Source organism: Typopeltis vanoorti, chromosome 20 (genome assembly GCF_054136105.1).
Source record: "Typopeltis vanoorti isolate ZY-2024b chromosome 20, IOZ_Tvanoo_1.0, whole genome shotgun sequence".
Lineage (NCBI taxonomy): Eukaryota > Metazoa > Arthropoda > Arachnida > Uropygi > Thelyphonidae > Typopeltis > Typopeltis vanoorti.
The window spans coordinates 43,101,425-43,122,406 of record NC_143568.1 but is presented as its reverse complement, the minus strand read 5'-3'; the positions used below and the strand labels follow the sequence as shown (position 1 = coordinate 43,122,406).

The window sequence follows — 20,982 nt, the reverse complement described above, 5'->3', positions numbered from 1 at the left end:
GATGCATGTGACCAAGTATTTTGCATGTATGTTGTGTAAGTGATGTTCATGTATATCTGCATAAACATTTCTAATTCAGTGTGTGTGTTTGTGTGTGTTTAAAGTTAGGAAATTGACTGTATTCAGTTATCTTCATTAGTTACTAGGGTGCTTTTTAGAATCGTCTGTTATTGTTTGATTGCCATTATATGATCCTGTATTGAATATACCCAATAGACTTAAGCAAAAATTTTACATTAAATAAGTTTTTATGCAAGTTTTCCTCCATTTTTATATCTCTTTTGATTATGCCAGCTCACAGAATTCCTTTAGCGAAACAAAGGGGGGGGGGGAGAGAGAGAGAGAGAAAAGAAAAGCACACCTTCTATAGAGTCAAGCAACAATATCTCTCTCCAAGATAGATCTGTGTGCAGAATCTAAACCCACATTCTGATTTCAGGTTTTACCTGACAGGTTGTTATTAATGTCTTAATTCTACAACATTTGCAATTAGAATAACAGTTTTTATTTGGTGATTTACATGTAAATGGTATAAGAGACAAGTACCGACAGAACTATAGCCTTGTTACTGCTGGTCCCCAATATGACTTAAAATCAATAGCGGTAAGCGTCCAAATGAAGTCTTTTGATATGGGATAAGAGATGTTGGATCAAAGATCACTAGATATGGGGTATGCCACACTTCTTAGTGACTGTAGAGAATTCAGTGATAATGCCCTTTTCATAGTATTTCATCATCATCATTATCAAATTCCTGATATATATATATCCTCAAGAGGTGTACAGGATAGGATAGCACTACATGAAAAATTTACATCATTACTAACTTTCTATCTACAATTTTCCTCCAAATCAGTCTGTTAAATGTCAAGACTCCAATATTATCAGGTCTTATATTTCTGTCTTCTAAGGCAATTTTTACTGTATCAATCCACCTATATCTTGGTTTTCCTCTGGGTCTTTTTCCTCCAACCTGGCAGAGAACATTTGTTTTGCTAATCTTTCCTCTCCCATTCTGCTTAAGTGACCATACCACCTGAGTTTAGCTCTGCTAATGCATTATTGGATTCTGACAATATCAAATTCTTTCCTAATATCCTCGATTTTAATATGATATTGCCATTGATGCCATCTGTTCATACCCCTATTCTTTCTAAGGACTCTCATATTTGCAGACTCTAGTCCTTGGTCAAGTGTTTCACTTCTAACCCAGCTCTCAAGCTAAAATTCGTTTTAAACACAGTCTTGTATACAGCTAATTTAGTGTTTTGTCTAATTTTTCTCTTATTCCATATAAATTGATTCAGTTCACTTCCTACCATTCTGTTGTCTATTTCCATATTTAACTTACCATCTTCACTAAAAATCGTGCCTCAGTAGCTGAAATGTTTTACTTGTTCTATAAGTTCTCTATTCACAATGCAGTTGATATTTTCAATGTTTCTGCCTATTTTCATTCTCTTTGTCTTTTTAATGCTGACCTTAATACCATATCTATTACAACAGTTATTCAATTTAGTCAGGGAATCTTGCAGACTAGTAGAGGATTTATTTAGAAGTATAACATCATCGCATAAAGCAAAGATTAACAACTCCAATTTTGATATCAGGTTTAATATCACTTTCCTTCATAATGTGATAAATTTAGATAATGAATAAGAGAGGGGATAATGTACATCCCTGTCTAACACCAGATTTAACATTAAACCACCAATTGAAGGAAGTACAGGAAGTACTTCCTTCAATTCTAACTGCTGACTTACAACTCAAATAAAGACTAAGTATTGTTTGATATAATGCCCCATTAACACCATATAACTAGCTTTTGGAATAGCTTCTCTCTTGGCACCTTGTCATATATTTTTCCAGATCTACAAAACTTAAATACAGATCTTTGTTAGATTCCCATGATTTCTCAACTATCTGTCATAAAGTGAAAATCTGATCATGACAGCCTCTATTTGGCCTGAATCCAGCATGTTCTTCACCAAGCTTCTCTTCTACAATCCTTCCCCACCATTTCTCAAGTATACTTGCATATATCTTACCAGAACAATCAGTAATGAAATGCCTCTGCAATTCTCACATTCAGTTTTATTTCCCTTTTTATATACGGGTACTATGAGAGCTCTGCTTCAACCATCTGGAATTTGTCGCTCTGTCCAGGTCTTCTGAACTGTGCGGTGCAGCCACTGTACGACTTTTGTACCTCCATACTTGAGCATTTCTGGTCGAATATCATCTATTACTGCTGCCTTTTACATTTCAGGCTTTTGATGGATTTTTCTACTTCAAGTATGGATATGAATTCCTGACTGCATGCCTGTTGAGTGTTTTTTACCACTGTGTTGTCATCATTGCGTGTTTCATTTAGCAGTTTTTCAAAGTAATTACTCCATACTTCAATGATATATTTTTCTCCTGTTTTCATGTCACCTTTATCATCTCTAATTCCTTTTACAGCACTCTTTGCTCCATTTCTGAGCTTCCTCAACAACCTGCAGAATATTTTGCCACCTTCTTGATATTTATTTTCTATGTTCTTGCCAAAGTCCTCCCATGACTTTTGTTTACCTAATTTTACACTGTTTAGCTTTCTTACATTTGTCTCTGTATTCTCTACGAGCATAAGCTGACTTATTTCCCAGGAACTTTTGATATGCTTTCTTCTTTTCCTTCACTGCCTCTTTAACTTCCTGTGTCCACCATGCAATTCTGATTTTTCCTCACGACATGCCTCTCTGGTTGAATAAATCAGTGTTTTCTTCAGGGCTTGCCACTGAATCTCCAAGGTTTGGTTCCTGCTCTCAAACTTTAATTTTTTCTTGAATAATATTTGTGTATTTTAGTCTACAGTTCACATCAAAGAGCTACTCAATTTTTATTCTCTTTAACACTTTCTGACATGTTCATCTTTTCAATACAAAATTCAATTTTATCCTGCTCAAGACTAAATGATGATGATCACTTCTAATTTCAAATCCTCTGTACACACTGGTGTCTGCACCAGTGGGAAAATGTCACTATCAACAATAACATAGTCAATGAGACTTTTCTTATTCCTAGCCTCTTCTCTCCATGCGAATTTGTGCACATTTTTATGTTGGAACATGGTGTTAGTAATAACCACTCCATGTCCTGAGCAGAAATCCAACAGATATTTGCCATTATTATTAGTTTTGCTCTTTTATCCAAATTTTCCCAAAATATTTTTGTATGTCTGACAATCATTTCCTACTCTGCTATTTAGATCTCCAACAAGGACTAACTTTTCCTTTTTCATTGTGTCAGGTGCTTTCTCTTAAAGCCTCAAAAAATTCCTCCACTTCTACCTTAGTAGAACATTCTGTGGGACAATAGGCACAAATAAGTCTCACATATTGCACTGATCACCAAAGTATCATCTTCATAAGCACCAGGACATGAGATATGCACATACATGCAGACAGAACAGCAGAAAGGCAAACAAAAAGTGAGTTCAAAATGACATGACCCTACAATACTAACTGGCACCTTCTATGGACATGGTGAAGAGATCGTGATTGTTCATAATGACATGGGTACATTTCTCCAAGATTTTGGTAGAGCGAAGCAGTAAAATTTACTCAGGAGAAATTAATGTTGTAGAGGTAGCCAATTCAAAATCAGTCTCTCAGATTTATATTTACATCTGTATAAGGTTTCTTCCATTGTATCTGATTATCTATGTCAATAGCATGATCTGCAAATCCAGGGTGGATGTAGTATGAATACTGGATATAAATTTATGTCATCCAGTTGAGTATTACCTGCTTATAAAACAACACAAAAATCAGGTTGATCCAGGTGAAGGAGAGGATTTTTTGTTGAGTAGATAAGGATAGCTAATTTCTGGTAAGGCTTAAAAAGCAATTAGAATATTATATCTTTTGAGAAAGTGAAATTTTTTGTGAGCAGCCCTAGATAGAAAGGATAATGATAGATTGTTTTTGGTGGGGAAGGGGGAGGGCATAAGAATGTAATTTTTATATATTTCTTAGACCAATAAGCACAGCAATGTTGTGTGGGGGGGGGGGGGACACAGATGAGGACTAAGATAGTTTATTTTTATTTTTCTCTGAAGAGCTGCAGGTTGTAGTTGCTTGGGAATACTTCATGAGGAAGGCTGTTCTAGAAGAAGAGGAAAAGCAAATTTGGTGTGTTTGCAGTTACACTAAAGAGACAATGGGCAATTGCTGCTGGTACTACAGGTATTAACATGTACTACAAAAAGTGGGAGAATGATGGTTGTCAATTCACTGGAGCAGTGACCATGTAGTAACCTGTAGAATAAACAGTACTGAAACACTGTATCTATGAGACACAGGGTGAAGTGAATCTGTAAGTGATAGATCAAATATGAGCCTAATGGCTTGCCTCCGGAAGACATCAAGAAATTTAAGGTCAGTTTTAGGTGCACTACCCCCAAACATGCGAAACGTGTGAGATAAGTAAAGGAGAAAGCCTTTGACTAAAAGGCTGGTGTGTCAGAACATAGTCCTCACTATTGGCCAATTTTCAATAATGTCACACAGTTGGGAGGAGTGAGGATGTTAAAGTTGATAGATGTACCTACCAATATAGGCATGTTTCCTGTAGACAGAAAAGATCAGGAATACATTAGATTACTACGATGTCAAAGAAGAGCAGACCATTACTGTTTTCTTTTTCCATGGTAAAACAGATCAACCTGGCAAAATGGATAACATATCAATGTAGCAAAGTGTTGAATATCTGATGATTATTACTCCAACACTTGATATTATTCTTTAATAATTAACTTTAAAAAATTAGACTGCATATAACAAATCTGGAAAACAGATTTTAAAAATTAAATATAATTAAATAGATTTTAAAAAGTAAAAATATAATTAAATGTATTATTTTCCACCATCACAGTTTACATTAATAAAATAGAGTTAATGCTAATACACCAGAAAGGTTCTTAATTTCTCCTAATAATTAGATTCACTTGTCTGTGAACACAGAGAATGTTATCAAAAATTATATTTATGAAACCATTTTGTAAGATGTAAAATTGAAATTGATTGTTATTCAAAACAATCTTCATAATTTATTACACAGTAACAAATTATGAAGTTTGTTTAATTTGTTAATAATAATTATTATTTGTTACACAGTAACAAATTGTAATAGCAGTAAAGAGCCCTAACACACAGAGTTGACCGATTTCAAATTTCAAAAACTACACTCATCTTGATCAGCAACATTAGGAACTTATTCTTTTACTAGACTGAAATTGTATAAACTTTTTCCTATGTGAAAATTTTACACATTGCTTGTCCGAACACACATAAGAAGTACTTCATTAAGGTTAACTAGCAATGTGAAGACAGAGCTGGCATGTGCAGATATTCAGGAAGCGATGCATTTCATGCAATTTGCTGTGAAATAAGTATAGCTTATTTTTCTCTTTATTTGATTCCTTTATTCATTTGCACCATTGGTGGGCTAAGGATTTTCCCCCCCATTTTTATCTTTTTATTTTGTTGTAATTTTTTATTTATTTTTACATAGTCTGAAAACCCTGCTATAGAGACCAAACAAGCTTTTTTTCAAGCTACTTCAGGCTCCAATAAGTGGGGCAGTAGGCTCATACTAGGTGAAGAAATTCATCTTAAGCTTAAAGATATTCAAAAAAGATCCATACTCACAGTAGGATTGAACCTGCGACCTGTTTGTTGGAGAACGGTTATACTAACCACTCAACCAACTAGGCTGGCAAATTTGTTTGGAATAGTTTTTTTTTTTTTTATGAGAGAAAAAAAAAAAAAAAAACAGAACAGAAACAGAAGTTAAGGGGGAAAAAAACAAAAACCGACATGTTAACTGAAAGCATTTCTTTCAACAGTGAATGAACAATACAGAAGATATAAATTTAAAAGAAAACCTCTCACAATATTTGTTGTAAAAGATACTTTAACAAATTCTCGTAGACAGACTTATACGTTGGTTATGCATTATTAAAACACTTAAGGAATTGAACAACGTAGTTAAGGATATAAATTAAATTATACTTTAATAAATATTTTCCGATATTTCAGCAATGTCACATTGCCATCTTCTAAAGGAACTTACAAAAAAAGCACGTGCACGTAGGCACTACAAACACAGTAACTGGGAATGAAGAGATGAAGCTATTGTTCTCCTAAAAGTCCTGATGGTGCCCTCTAGCGGGCTAAGTAGGTGTTCTTGCCTTTAACTTTAACTTAGTTTATACTTTATACTAATACTTTTATACTAATACTTTAACAAAGTTTTTAAAGAAAGTTTATTACTTTTAGTAATTGTACTACTATTTTCTCCATACTGAAATGCAATATGTGCAGCAGTCCTCCAGGCCAGTCACCTAGATTTCAATCTATCTGTATGGAAGATGTCTTCGTGTATTGGCAAGTTACTGTTCTCAATCATTTTACTCCACAAGTTTCCTAAAGCTCTTTTTCTCTATAATGTACATCGTATGCTAAGTATATAAAATAAGAAAACAGTTTCTTTCTGATGAATCCTACTTGACAGATATTTATTCATCATGAATAAAATGGTGAAATTTTTAGCACATTCACTCCATCTTTAACTCATGGATCTCTTAATTAGAAGTTTTCTTCAAATTAAGAAATTGGGGATAATTTGATTCTAGTGAAGTAATGTTTAAGAAAATAGCAATGTGGTCTTCAGTTGTAATTCAAAATGATGTGATAGGTAATATGATACTAAAGATAATATAATCCATTTTAAGTGGTAATATGAAGGTATAAAGAGGAATAATTAGTTCAGTGAAACAATATATTACATCCTCAATATATTATTATAATATAGCAATTTTCCTCAAGTTATATAAATAATGTGTGTGTGTTTTTTAAGCAGTTTAGAGTGGGGGAAGGGGGAATACAAGGAGCATAATTAGTTCAATAGAATATGATAATGCATTCCCATTCACTTTTTTTTTCTCTTTAGAAGCAATATTCCCTGAAGTTAGCTCTCCCATTCTCAATGGTGCTGTGTGAATACAAAAAGAATATCAGTTGGACAGAATGTTGACATTGCCTTTGAATTGCTTTCAATTCTCAGATGTTTACATAAAACTGAACTTAGGACTGAAATGCCCTTAATTATTCAATTAATTCATTTTGAGCATATCTGAACAGATAGCTGAATAAAAGGATTTAAGACCTGGATAATGTGATAAAGTTTTAAGTCAAGCTTTCATATACATTGCTCGTGCTAAGAAGAGAAATAGGTTTTAGATATGAACATTCTCTACTTGTTTAATAGTGCAAAGTATAGTTTGACCACAAATGCAAGACCCCTCAACACTTCTGCACATGACAGAAGGAGAATCCATTGCAATAATAGGGTAATCAATCAATCTTGTGGGAAGTTGTTTATTATTGCATGTCAGAAAATTAGTTTTTCTTTTATGAGCATTCTAGTTTTTAAAGTGGTAACTATATTGCTTGTATAACAGAAAATTTTATGTATAAAGCATGAGTACAAGTATAGTATGTCTACAACTGTAGGCATACTATACTTGTCTACTTAGATTTTCTTTTGTCATATTTTATATTAATGGTTCTCAAGGAAACTGTATTATTATCTAAAAAAGCTTTGACATGTAACATATATATGCAAATACATGTTGATAATTTATTAACTTGAGAGTTTGCAGTTGTAGCCAAATGGCTGTAAATCTTTGGATATGCAATATTTCATATTAAGGTGAAATGTGTAAATGAAATCAGTTTCTAAAGAAAGTTTCATGTTTTCTCACTTGTTTATATTTGATTTGTACTTAAATAATGCATATGCTTTTTTTTTTAAAAAAAAAAAGTCTACAGTTCATATTTGGAGGATTGTAGCATGTCTATGTATTTCCTATATCAGATGTGAATTTGTGTGTTATATAAGAGGGTACATAAAATTATATATATATATAGAGAGAGAGAGAAAGAGAGAGTAAAAGATTCATAATTGCACCAATGTCAAATAAGTAAAGTCTCTTACTATCTGCATACTAAATTATTATTATTATGCAGTCACAAAATTTCTCAAATTTGCTAATATACGAAATCATGCATGCTCTTATATAACACACAGATTTATATCTGATTTAGGAGATGCACAAATATTCAACAAACCTACAAATATGAACTCTAAACTCATTTTACAAAAACACATGAATTATTTACAAACAAGTTGCAAATCATGAAACTTTCTTTGGAAACTCATTCCTTTACAAACTTCCATCTTAATGCGAAATACTGTACAGGTATCCCTTGCTTAACGCGGATTTGATTATCACGGCGAAATTAATTGCAGCAATCCCTTGATATACGTGACAAGAGGTTTGATTAACGCGCCTTTAAATTTACCACGCAAAATCATGCTCACGCCACGAGGCTGCTAGCCTCATGGTCATCCAAATTCTCTTAATGATCTGTGTGAGAATGTCAATGAGAGTTTCATTTTACCCACCAAATATGACATCATTGCTACACCCCATGACATGGGCGTCATTGCAACTTGCAAAGCCTCTTCTTCTTTCACTATGCGTTATTCCCGGTTCCTACGCAGGGTCCGCGTGTTACTTAGATGCGACTTCTTGTTAGTACCACTTCCAACCAACCTGTCACCTAGTCTGCTGCTGGGAGGGATATATTTTTGACTGTAGAAGCGTATGCTTCTACAGTCATGCGGTCGGTTTGCCTGCTTGCGGGATGAAAAACGGCAGATAAACTGGTGGAAAAAACCCTACTGCCCGCACCCAAGACCGGCTAACTTGGCTATGCCTGAGGAAGATCCTCAAGTTCCTCACGTCTTTGACGGGAATCGAACCTGGGACACTCCTTCCCCAGGTATATGGTTGTGAAGCGCAAATCCACTAGGCTTACCGCTCGGACATTGCAACTTTCAAAGCCTATTTTCTTAAAAAGACATTCTCAAAGGCAGTAGAAACAACAACAGGAGAAAATGCGATTATGCTCAATGAATTTTGGAAAAAATTTAACATTAAACATGCAATTGAGAACATTTGTGACTCGTGGGAGCAAGTGTCTTCTAGTTGCATGAAAGCTGTTTGGAAAAACCTTCTGCCAGAATGTGCTAATGACTTAGGTTGTTTTCAAAATCCTGTGAACAACGTGGTCAAAGAAATCGTTGCAATTGGTGAAGACCTTGGTTCTGATGGTGTTGTTGCAGAAGATGTTAAAGAATTATTGGATTCAAATTCAAAAGATTTCAGTGACAACAATCTTCTTAAAACTGAACAACGCACATATGAAGACAAAGAACAAATGGAATGTGAAGATGAGTTTCCAAAGGAAATAACAGTCAAAGAACTGGATGGAATACTTCGCAGTTTAGAATCGCTTAAGCAGCAAGTAATGGATATGATCCAGATATTAATTGAAGAATGCTTGTTTGCCGAGGTCTGGAGAGTCATTTTGCTTGTTATCGTAGAATTTATGCTGATAAGAAAAAAACTAACACTATTCAAGTGACTCTTTATAACTTCTTTTGATTAAAAAAAATTGCAGTAACTAATGTAGGTACAAGTATTTATTAAACATTTACTTCGCATTCATTTTTTATCTTTCCTAAAAGAGTACCATATAAAACGAACTATTAGTATAGTAATCGATCAGGGACGAATTGTACTTTTTATCATTGATTGTTAGATTTGATTAATGCGATTTTAATATACGTGGTAACATCGAGGGATACCTGTATATCTAAAAATTTAGAGATGTGGCTTCAATATTAACATGGCTACAATTTGGGCAATTAATGGAATGGTGATGCACAATACAGAGCCTCTCCCGGCCACATCAACCCCACCATCCTGCAGTATGTTCTGTTTCTACAAAAAGCACTGGTTAGGCAAGTATTGCCACAAACATATATCTTTACTATGGAAGAAATGCTAACTAGACCATATAGTTGATGACTATAAATGCCTCCTCTGATCTTTCCACAGGACGTCATCAGTATTCTTCCCTAACTCTTGTTTAGATGACAAAGGCAAATCTTCATATACTACTACAAAACACCACCCTTAGTATGCCTCCTCTGATCTTTCCACAGGACATATATAAAATATGCTCAGTAGCCTTAATACAAATAAGTCCTTCAGCTCAGAGGGTATCTCTCCAGTTGTACTAAGAACTTGTGCTCCAGAATTAACAACAGTCGTGCACTGACTTTACCAGCTGTCCTATTCATCTGGCATCTATTCAACAGAAAAAGCAAGCTTTTATCCAGCTTGTTGCAAAAAAATGGAAATAAAAGTCAAGCATCAAGCTATCATTCCAGTGCACACACCTCATTACTTTTAAAAGTGATGGAGAAAGTCATTGACAAATAGTTTCTTCACTACCTAAAGATCCATCAGTTAATAAGTAATCACCAATATGCAATCTGTTGTTCTTGTTTTACAGCAGACTTCCTCTAACCTTACTCACTTTTGACATAGGCCATGGAAGATACAGATTGTGGTAGATCTTCATATTTCCAATGCATTTGATCGAGTCTGGCACCGTGACCTTCTTTCAAAGCTGCCATCTTATGTTCTCCCTTCTCTTGATGAGCAGATTTCCAGCTTATTCTCTGGTTGTTCATTACATCTTATGGTAAATCGTTCCCTCTCATTTGTAAAAAATCAGATGAGAGGGACCCATCCCCCTATGAATAACACAATATTAAGGCTTAACTTGAATATCCAAGTCTCTAATCTTTTTACTTGAATTCAACTGCCTGTTCACATGTGCATAGCAATGGATAAACATGTTTTCAAAGGACAATCTAAAGACATTCTGTCTTTATGCAACACCAACAATCTGTCCAACCAATATTCTTGCTTGTATTCACACAATGCCAATCAGAGAGAGAGAGAGAGATAACCTCAGGGAAAATTCCTTGTAAAGGTGAAATGTTAAATGGAACATAATATAATATTCCACTGAACTAATTATTCTTACTTGTATTCAGATACTGCCTCTGCAATAGTTCTTGATCTTAGTTATATAGTTCTTAGGGTCCAAGCAGCACCGAGCTCCTTTCTATCCAATTCCTCAATTCATGATACAGCTATCTCCTGAGCTTCTCATGATCACCAGCCTTATGATTCCACATATATCCCTTTCTCACAGAAGTCCTTATATGGCTGGTCACCAACTGAAGGAGGATTTAACACCTATTCATAATAATATCCTCTGATAAGATGATCATTCAATACCACCAATCTTCATGTCCTCTAGTGCGCTGTGTAAATTAGTTGTCTATCAAAAACTCAGAGAAATTCATTTTCTTTATCCCAGATACCATCTCTTCATTCTAATCTAAATTATCATAATTAAAATCACCCTTTATTTTAATTTGCCTATCAATTTCCTTCTCACTACTGATACTACAATCCTCTTTGAACATGTACCCCCCAACCCAGACTATCTGAATCCTTTGTCAGCTTTCACATTCAATAAATATATACATATAGCATATTTTTTTTCCATTATGGGAGTAAAAATTCACATTTCCAACAAACAAAAGGCCTAGAAGTTCTTCATAGCAACAAGAATTGAACCTACAATGGTTTTGTTCTTACAATCTAGCATCACACAAGACCAAACAAGCACAAAATTAAATTTTTTAATCATGGCAGCAAGTTTTAAAGAAAGAGTAATAAAGGGCAATAAAACAATTGAAGTTTTTACCTGTTTCATTTATGTCTATCACTGAACCACTGGTCACTTTATTTAAAAGGTGAAGAAGACTAGCTTCAAAATCTGAAAAGGTTTTATAAATATTAATATAAATCTAAACAACTCTGTATGTGCATATGAAACACACACACACACACACACACACACTCTCTCTCTCTCTCTCTTTCTCTCTCTCTCTCTTCATCAGTTTCTGGTCCTTATATATAAAATAAAATTTATAGATAAAAGGATGTCAAGTCCTGTATTATCTTCCCAATCCAAGTTCAGTGGTGAATAAGCATATTCTAAAATGTTTTTTTTTTTTTTTTTTGATGGAATAAATCAACTAATAAGCTTTATCAAACATTGTTTACAATAAAGACAATTAAACTGCTTAGAAACCACAGTTTCCAAAAATATATATAATTATTATATCCTTCAGGGATAACACAAGATGCTTTGATATCATAAATTACAGAAAAAAAGAAAATATCCTAAACAAGACTGCATTTTTTGCTTTCATAGTTTTTTAGCATCTCAATGCTAGATAAATTCCACAGTTTTCTGGTTCTCACATGGTGAGGTAAAAACCTCAATTGCAAACAACTTGTATTGAAAATTATACAACTTGGTAATTTTGTACAATGGAGACATTTTTTTCCATTTTAGGAGAAAAAGTAGGCTTAAAATTCAGTTTGGCAATTAAAGTATACACAAAGGGAGCAAAAACACTAATTTCTTAAACAATATGTAATGCTTGCAAAATGAAAACTTTCTAAAATAACTGTATACGAGTGCATATTCCATTTACATTGTACTATCATACCTAGAAAACAATCACAAAAAAGTGGCATACTTTTATTTCTTTTTTTAACATATTATTATTAAATGACACCTCCAAGGAATCCAAAGACTTGTCGAGAGAGGGCACCTACTCTACAACTCTTTGTCACCATCATTTACTCCACCAACTATAGCGAATACCCACTACCATCACCTATACCAATGCCATCTACTGCCCACCACCACTAGCATTTTTTGTCTGTATGCAGGATTGAAAAAATCCTGCTACCGCTGTATGAGATCAGCTAACTCACCTTCAATTGAAAAAACCAATATAACAATTCCTCTGTCAAGATGAGAATTGAACTCTGGCTTTTTCCAATTGAGAAGTGTAACATACCGTCATTCTTGTAATTGCGCTACAGAGGCACAATTACAATTACATTTGATTGTGCATAAATGTCGATTAGTCTCACACTGTTTAGCTGTGGTCATATAACATCATTTTGGCTGGGCACAATTTAATGAAAATTGGTATACCAAAAATGATCTCATTTAAAACAAAACTAAAATAACCTGAGAAAATCTAGTACTGTCAGGTTCTCTCAATTTCGGTTCAATTTGGATAATTTTTAATTTCAAAATGAGGCAATAATATTTAAAATTATACAATACAAATGAAAATAAGTAAATTGTATACAGTACATAGGTGAAAAACAACTCTCGATTCATTTTTTATCATAACACATATCATTATTCAATTAATCAGCACTGACTGGTCCAAGTGACAGCAGATTAGCAGTTCATGATATTGACATACATGTCAAAAATGAGATGAGATTAGTGTAAGCCATGACTCAAAAAGAAAATACAACTTTCTCATGATCTCTCAGATGATTTCCATACGAGAGTCACTCTCTCCCTCGCCTGGTTGGCTAAGTCAGTACCGTCAACAGGGTGTAGCATAGAGGCAGTCTGCCTCACAGCGCGGCTTAATAAGAGCGCTCGTTCAGCCATGTTGCGGTTTTTCAAGCTTAAACTGATTAAAAATCACTTGCGAATAGTAGTGATCCAAGAAAGATTGGTTGGTCTAACAACTATATCAATAGAGGCGGACATAGCTTATAATTTAAATTTAGAAGAGCTTATAAACGGTTTTATTGTACAATATCCCCGTAGAGCAAACATTTAATTAATATTATATAATTGTTTTGCATTAATGTTTCTCTTGTAATAAAAACAAAATAGCAATTTCAGATTTTCTTATATCTTGTCGTATAATCCATCAGGGGTGATATTTAATTGCTTGTCTCCGGGCACGATCTAATCTGGCGACAGCCCTGCGCCAAGTGGTTAGCATATCCACTCTCCAGCCAAGAAGCTGTGCGAGTTTAAATCCAGGCAGTTTATGTTTGTGATTGTCCTACTAACCAATTACCATATGTACTGCTGCGACCTATGTCATGACACAGGTATGTCCTTTGATGTCTTGCAACATAAAATATCAAATCAAGTAAATTTTAAAAAAATCTCTCTCTCTACCATAAATGCTGCTTGCCTGGATGAATTAGGGATATATTTCACCTGGGCTCTCCTACAACTCCATAGATATACACATGCATTTGAGAAAAATAGATGCTCCTGTGTTTTATAGTGAAGATATACTTTATATTTGATTTTTACATTTGTGTACTTTATATATGAAAAATGTCAATGATAAGCTTCAGCATTATTATTAAGCCTTCAGGGAGTCGAGAACTCATCAAAAGAGATCATATATCAGCCACACCAGCTGTCATATCTTCTCTTAAACTCATTTTCACACTAGATGAATTTCCTAATTCAACAGGAAGACAGTTCCTCTCAGGGTTCTGAGAAAGAAAAATCTAGCTCTCTTAACTGCATGCAAACTTAACTCCCAAAGATGCCCTCTTGCCCTCTACCTATCTTCCATATAATGAAAAAAATTCTCAACTGATATACAATAACATATTCACAAAAGTTATAGACCTATCATATCACATCTGCCTCTTTCTCCAGTATATCAGTGTCTGTAGTGCATATATTTTCAATCTATCTTCATATATCAGTATCATCTTGTAGCCTTTCCACAGCTTCTTTATCCCCTCTGGAACCCAGGACCAAATCTGTGCATAGCAGTCCAGGTGTGATAGTATCAAGGCCTTGTAAAGAGGCAAAATGATTTCCATACCCTTCATGAAAATGTTCATTTCAACATTGTGATTATCCTCTGAGTTGTATTTGCGATATTTGTTATTTTTATTATATGATCCTTGAATTTCAGTTTTCTATCCACCATAACTGCAAGATCTCTAGCCTCGTCAGTTTACTCCAAGAATAATCCCACGTATACAATATGCCACTGTATATCTCATGAAACTAAATTGCATATTTTGCACGTAATAACATTTAAATGGCAGCCATTATTGTTTATCTACACTTCCGGCCTATTCAAATCACCCTGTAAATGCAGTAAATCAGTATCATCTCTAACTGCCCTGCCTATCTTTGCATTGCTAGCAAACAAGTGAAGATCTGTCGGCCTCTTCCCAATATCATTAATATACAGTTTAAATAACAATGGTCCTTGGGGCATACTAGTGGTCACCTTAAGTCTTGAAGATCACCTGTGATATACCATTTCCTAATATCTATCTGTCAGCCCCACTTATCCAAGCCAATAGTTATATTCAAATCCCATATTCTCTAGTTTATGCAACAGCTTAACGTGAGGTATCCTATCAAATGACTAAGCAAAGTATAAAAAGGGAATAGATACACAATAATACTGTTATCATTGTGTATCTATTCCCTGTATCCAACTTAGCCATAGCATTATTATAAAATATGAATATAAGTAAATTGCTCAGACATAACCTCATTAGTAAACTCATAATTTGCTTGCAAAGTATAGTTTGTCCACCCATTTCTGTATGTACGTTCTTACCAACTTCTCCAATCCAGAGATAATGATAGGATGATACTTTCCACCACCCTTGTACAACAGAACTATCATGCATTCTATTCCTGTTGGATCTTTACTGAGCTAAGACAAACAAACAAAAATTATACAAATATGCCAAGCCAATTCAGCTGAACATTCCTTTAACATATGCACTGATATCCCATCTGTCCCTACCACCAAATTCTTATCTAGGTTGTACACCAGCTCAAGAACCTCCTTTTCATAAACCTCTATCTTTTCATCCAACATAGTGGTAGCACTGTGCACTATGTTACCTACATCAGATTGATAGATCTTGGCAAAATGAGCACTCATTATTTGAATTACAGCATCTGCTTCTGATACAATACTGTTTACATTCAGTAAAGATATTTTTCCACATTCAATTTCTTTCATTCTTTTACTTGAAGCATAATGATAAAATTCTTTTGGGTTGATTTTAGCCTGTAGTGACAATTTCTTTATGTTATTTTGCTTTCCATGTAATACCCTTTTCTGGCCTGCACCTTATATATTTCATAACTATTCTCACAATGTTCCTTCCACATCTCTTGCTTAATAAGATTACACATTCATTTCACTCCCATCCTATTTGTTCTTCAAACTATGGATACATTCATATGCCACTTCACTAAGTTTCCTGTACACTGTGGAACCACTATCATGGAACCAAAGATAGTCTCTTCTGAGTTTGTCATAATTTTCAGATTTGTAATTCTGCATGTAATTGAAATGATATAGTTGGCAACTTTCCCATGTCAATATAGCATGACCACTAAAACCAACTAGTATCTAATAAAACAGTCACATCCTTAACCAAGACACCTTCTGATGCTATGATCAAAACTACCATTCTTCGTTCTTGAGTTGCTTGCTTATGCTGCTCAAGAAAGTTGTCTTGCATCAGCTCAATAAATTCTCCTTTGTTCTTATAGAGTTTTCTCTGCTAATCAATCCATTATTAGGATAATTTAAGTCACCCATAATAATTATTTGTTTAGTAGCTATCAGGGTAATTTGGTGATGCATTTCTTCATTCCAGCAAACGGACTGCCAGATGTGTGGCAACACCCCACCATATATTTCATTCTGTTAGCCTTTACTTCACACTAGTAGCCTCAAACTTAGTGCTACATAGAACATTATTGCTTATGTGTGTGTGTGTGTGTTTCTATCCTAAATGGACTTAAATCATCTGATATCATTAGTAGCACTTCCCTTCTATTTTTTCATTCCCAAAAATGCTATAACCTTTACACTCAATTCCAAATACTATAGCTAACTATTAGAGCCTGGTATAACTAATGTCAGGTAATTTTAAGCTCAACATATTCACCAAAACAACACTAAACCACATTGTTTCTAATGATCCTGGTATTTGTGTATAGACATATGATTACACATATTACTTCTTTGCTTTTCTTACACATAAATCTACAGTCTGCATGGCCTAGTTGGGCAACTTTCTTTTTCCTTGAACCCAGAGCACAGTCCATTCCTTCAGCAGATTCATAACCATGTTCACTGACATCTGTATCGCTATTACATCTGCATATCTTAGCTGAACTTTCACCTCTACAACATTCCTCCCAAGATGATCTAGTTTATGGACTCTGTGTTACATCTCATTCCAATAAATAATATTTTTCTGGATACCTGATAAAAAAAATACATATAAGTGCAGGCCATTCTTCTTATACAAGTCTTTTTATCATCAAACACAACATATCGAAACACTTACCCCATTTTTTTCTGCATAGCTTGTGCATTGAATCATTTGCTATCCTGGTTCCTTAACTATACTAAGGCAAATGATGTGAAGTCATTACTGTCTGACCACACATGCAAGAACCCTGGATGGCACAGTGCCAAGAAAAGTCAATTCGTGTTGAAAGGAAGAAAGGAATAAGATGATGTATGAATTTGTCACCGACATGCAAAATCACATACTTTTTATACATAAATTTTCCAACTGTTGTACAAGCAAAATAGTTATTACCACTTTAAAAACTAGAATTTTCATAAAAGAAAAGCCAATTTTCCTGACATATAATAATCAACACTCATCATTGATTACCTTATTATCGGAATGAATTCACTGCCTTCTGCCATATCCAAAAGTTTTGAGGGGGGGGGGGTCTCGCATCTACGTTCAGACAGTAACCACTATATCATATTCAACCAGAAATACTCAAATATGGAGGTAAAAAAAGTTTTTGCAGTGGCTACAATGCATACTTCAGAGAGCCTGATTTGAAAGTTGAATTCTAGGTGATAAGAGTAATGCTCTCGTAGTTCCCAATATGAAACTGCCATTAAATCTCATATTATAACTGCAAATATCAAACTTTACTTTATGCAGTTGATGCATTCAGTGCAAGTCTCTAGGATTCTCTAACTAAACTGAATAACAGCTGTAACAAATTGGCATGAAAATCAGCAAGTATAAAACTATGAAAATAGGCAGAAATAGAAAACTTCAGCTCATTCTAAATGGAGAGCCTATAGAACAAATAAAATATTTCAGCTATTTAAGCACAGTTTTTAGTGAAGATGACAAATTAAATCTGGAAATAGACAACAGAATGAGCAATGCTGGTATGCTGGGGAGTCAGTTGAATAAATTTATATTAAGACAAGTGATGTAAAGTCATTAGCCTCTATATACAAGTAGCCCAGTCGTGAAGTTACTACTTCACGTGCAAACTTTGTTTGCTTAAACTTGGATAAAGGATTAAACCAAGAATGTAATTTCTTAGCTTCTTTAATTTATTGAACCAGTTTTAAGTTATGGATTTGAGAGTTGGGTTAGAAAAAAAAAAGGACTTGTTCAAAGAATAGAGACCACAGATAGAGTTCTTAATATGATTCTGCATTGCATCAATGCAGAATCATATTAAAAATGAAAAAATATAAGAAGACATGCCTCGATTAAAGTATTTAATAAAGTAATGAGCAACCTGCTCCAGCCGCTGCACCAGACCCTCATAAATCCACCTAGTATTCACCTAAAATCACAAAATCCTTTCTGGTCCATGGACAAACTTTCTTCAGCTGTCTTACCATCAACACCAGACATGTGGAAAAAACACTGGTCCAACAATCTTCCAAGAAATGGTTTCCTGGTTGAAGATACCTGTGCTCTGCAGCCTGGTTTTGCCCTTACTAAGAAGATTTGGTCATCTATCGATAGCATCAGAATAACCAGGGTAGATGTGGCTACCTACTGCATAAATGGAGACTATGAGACCACCCTTATTGTGACTGTTGCCCTGTGGCCCAGATGATCATTCATATTGTGAATGACTGCCCAAGGTACTGATTTCATGGTGATGGCCTTCAGGGCATCCATGAGGTGACAGATGAGGTCCTAGATTGGCTTTCTGGTCTGGACACTGAACCTGTAGATTCTTTTGCCATAAAAATAAATAAATAAATGAATGTTGAAAGTTTATTTTTCACTTGGTTAGAATATAATAAATTTAGTTTAATCCTTTATCCAAGTGTGAGAAAACAAAGTTTGCACCTGAAAGTATCTTCAGGACTTCAGGATGGGAGATACTGAGATAGGAGTGTTAGTAGCTTGCTCCACCTTTGCAAGGAGTCGCCCTGGTGTTGCACTACCTTACCCCTGTCCTGAAGATACTTTCCGGTATAAACTTTGTTTGCTCACACTTGGATAAAGGATTAAACTAAATTTATTATAAATAAATGAATGTGTCGGTTTTTTCTTTTGTATGCTGACAGCTATATTAGTCCATTTGTCTGTAGAAAGCTGGGGAAGAAAAAAAAAAAAAAAAACAGGTGATAATTATATAACTGAATAATGAATTTTTTTTTGCATGTTTTTGTTTAGGAGAATTATATGCTGTAATAAAGCTCAAGACCAATTATAAAACAGTGACGTAATGCAACATTTATTTGCTGTAAGGAATACTAATGAAAACTGTTAACCATAAGCAGAATATAATGGACTAGGGTTTGAAGGAACACTGGAAAAATTAATAGTATTTGTCCTATTACTATAATTCTGATGTATTGAGGATTACAATAAGAATCCAACTGATTCTTATTGTCTCCACAACCTAAAAGTTTCACGTAATACCAATTTTATCGTATTACGTGTCCTCCTGCGATGAGTCTTCGGACTCCTTGGAGGTGTCAGGAATAATAATAATAATAATAAAAATAATAGTAGCCTACTCACCCTAAAAGTTTCACGTAATACCAATTTTATCGTATTACATTACCTTGAATTCCAGGTTCGTCGAAATTTGATCGTATATCACCAATCTTTATCCGTTTTCCAGATAGCGTAGCCATTAAAAGCCTTTCACGAAAATACTGACTTCCATTTAGAAGCAAAACATCATTCCTATTAGAAAGTGACATGTTTCTTTTCAAATAACACAATACACAACAATTTCTCATAAGTACTCCGACTACAAAAAATTGATTGAATCTATTACGACATAATATTTTTGAATGAACTCCCCCTACACACACACACATATAAAGGGAAAAAATACAAGTAAATATGGTAAAATGAACTCTTATCGCCCAAACAACGAAAGTATGAAGTCCTCGCTATCTGCGAAAACCGAAGAAGCTCTGAATTAACAGCAAAATGGAACAATGACAATCGAAATTTCCTGGGAGCCAAAGATAACACGACAAGGGCTGGAGGAGTTGGCTTCAACATAAATGAAAAGCTAACTAAAAATATTATTTATTGTACAATCCATTCTGAACGATTAGGAACACTAATATTAAAAATTGGAGAATCCATAACAATAAGTTCGATTCTCGTCGCGACGGGAGGAATCTTTATCTGGTCGATTTCAATCGTAGGTGAGTTAGCCGATCTCATACGGTGGTAGCAGGGTTTTTTCTCCCGGAAACTCGAGTTTTTCATCCCGCATACAGACAAATCGGCCCATTCAGAACACACGCAATTTACAGACAAAACATACTAGTTGTGGTAGTGGTGGAGATGGGCGGTAGATGGCGTTAATGGAGATGATTCGTAGTAGTGGTTCGATGTAGTGGGTGAGACAGTTGTAGGTGTCCTCCCGCGATGAGTCTTCGGACTCCTTGGAGGTGTCAGGAATAATAATAATAATAATAAAAATAATAGTAGCCTACTCACCCACCTCAACAGCTAACAAAGAAGAAATAGAAAATTTCTATGAACACCTACGAGAAAGATTACTGAAAAAAACAACATACACAATAGTGTGTGGAGATTTCAACGCAAAGATTAGTACAAGATTTATTGAAGAAAACTACATTGGACCGTGAGGGAAAGAAATGAACGAGGTGAACTCCTGGCAGAATTTGTAGAAGCAGAAAGGCTGTACATTATTAATAGTTTCTTTAAAAAGAGAACTGGGAAAAGATGGACTTGGCAATCTCCAAATGGAGAGACAACAAATGAAATTCATTTCATCCTAACAGATTGCAAAAGAATAATAATAA

General features: G+C 34.6%; 1 protein-coding gene across 1 annotated transcript in view; it reads right to left on the bottom strand.

Moving 5' to 3' along the window:
• Rtc1 (RNA terminal phosphate cyclase 1) overlaps positions 1-19,961 on the bottom strand; it is a 142,486-nt gene extending 122,525 nt beyond the window's left edge. The window contains exons 1-2 of the mRNA XM_090410288.1: positions 19,755-19,961; positions 11,748-11,819 (exon numbers count right to left, since the gene is read on the bottom strand). Coding sequence (XP_090266414.1) covers positions 11,748-11,819; positions 19,755-19,935 — 253 coding nt within the window. The 5' untranslated portion in view covers positions 19,936-19,961. The remainder of the gene's footprint in view (positions 1-11,747; positions 11,820-19,754) is intronic.
• Positions 19,962-20,982: the final 1,021 nt, after the last annotated feature.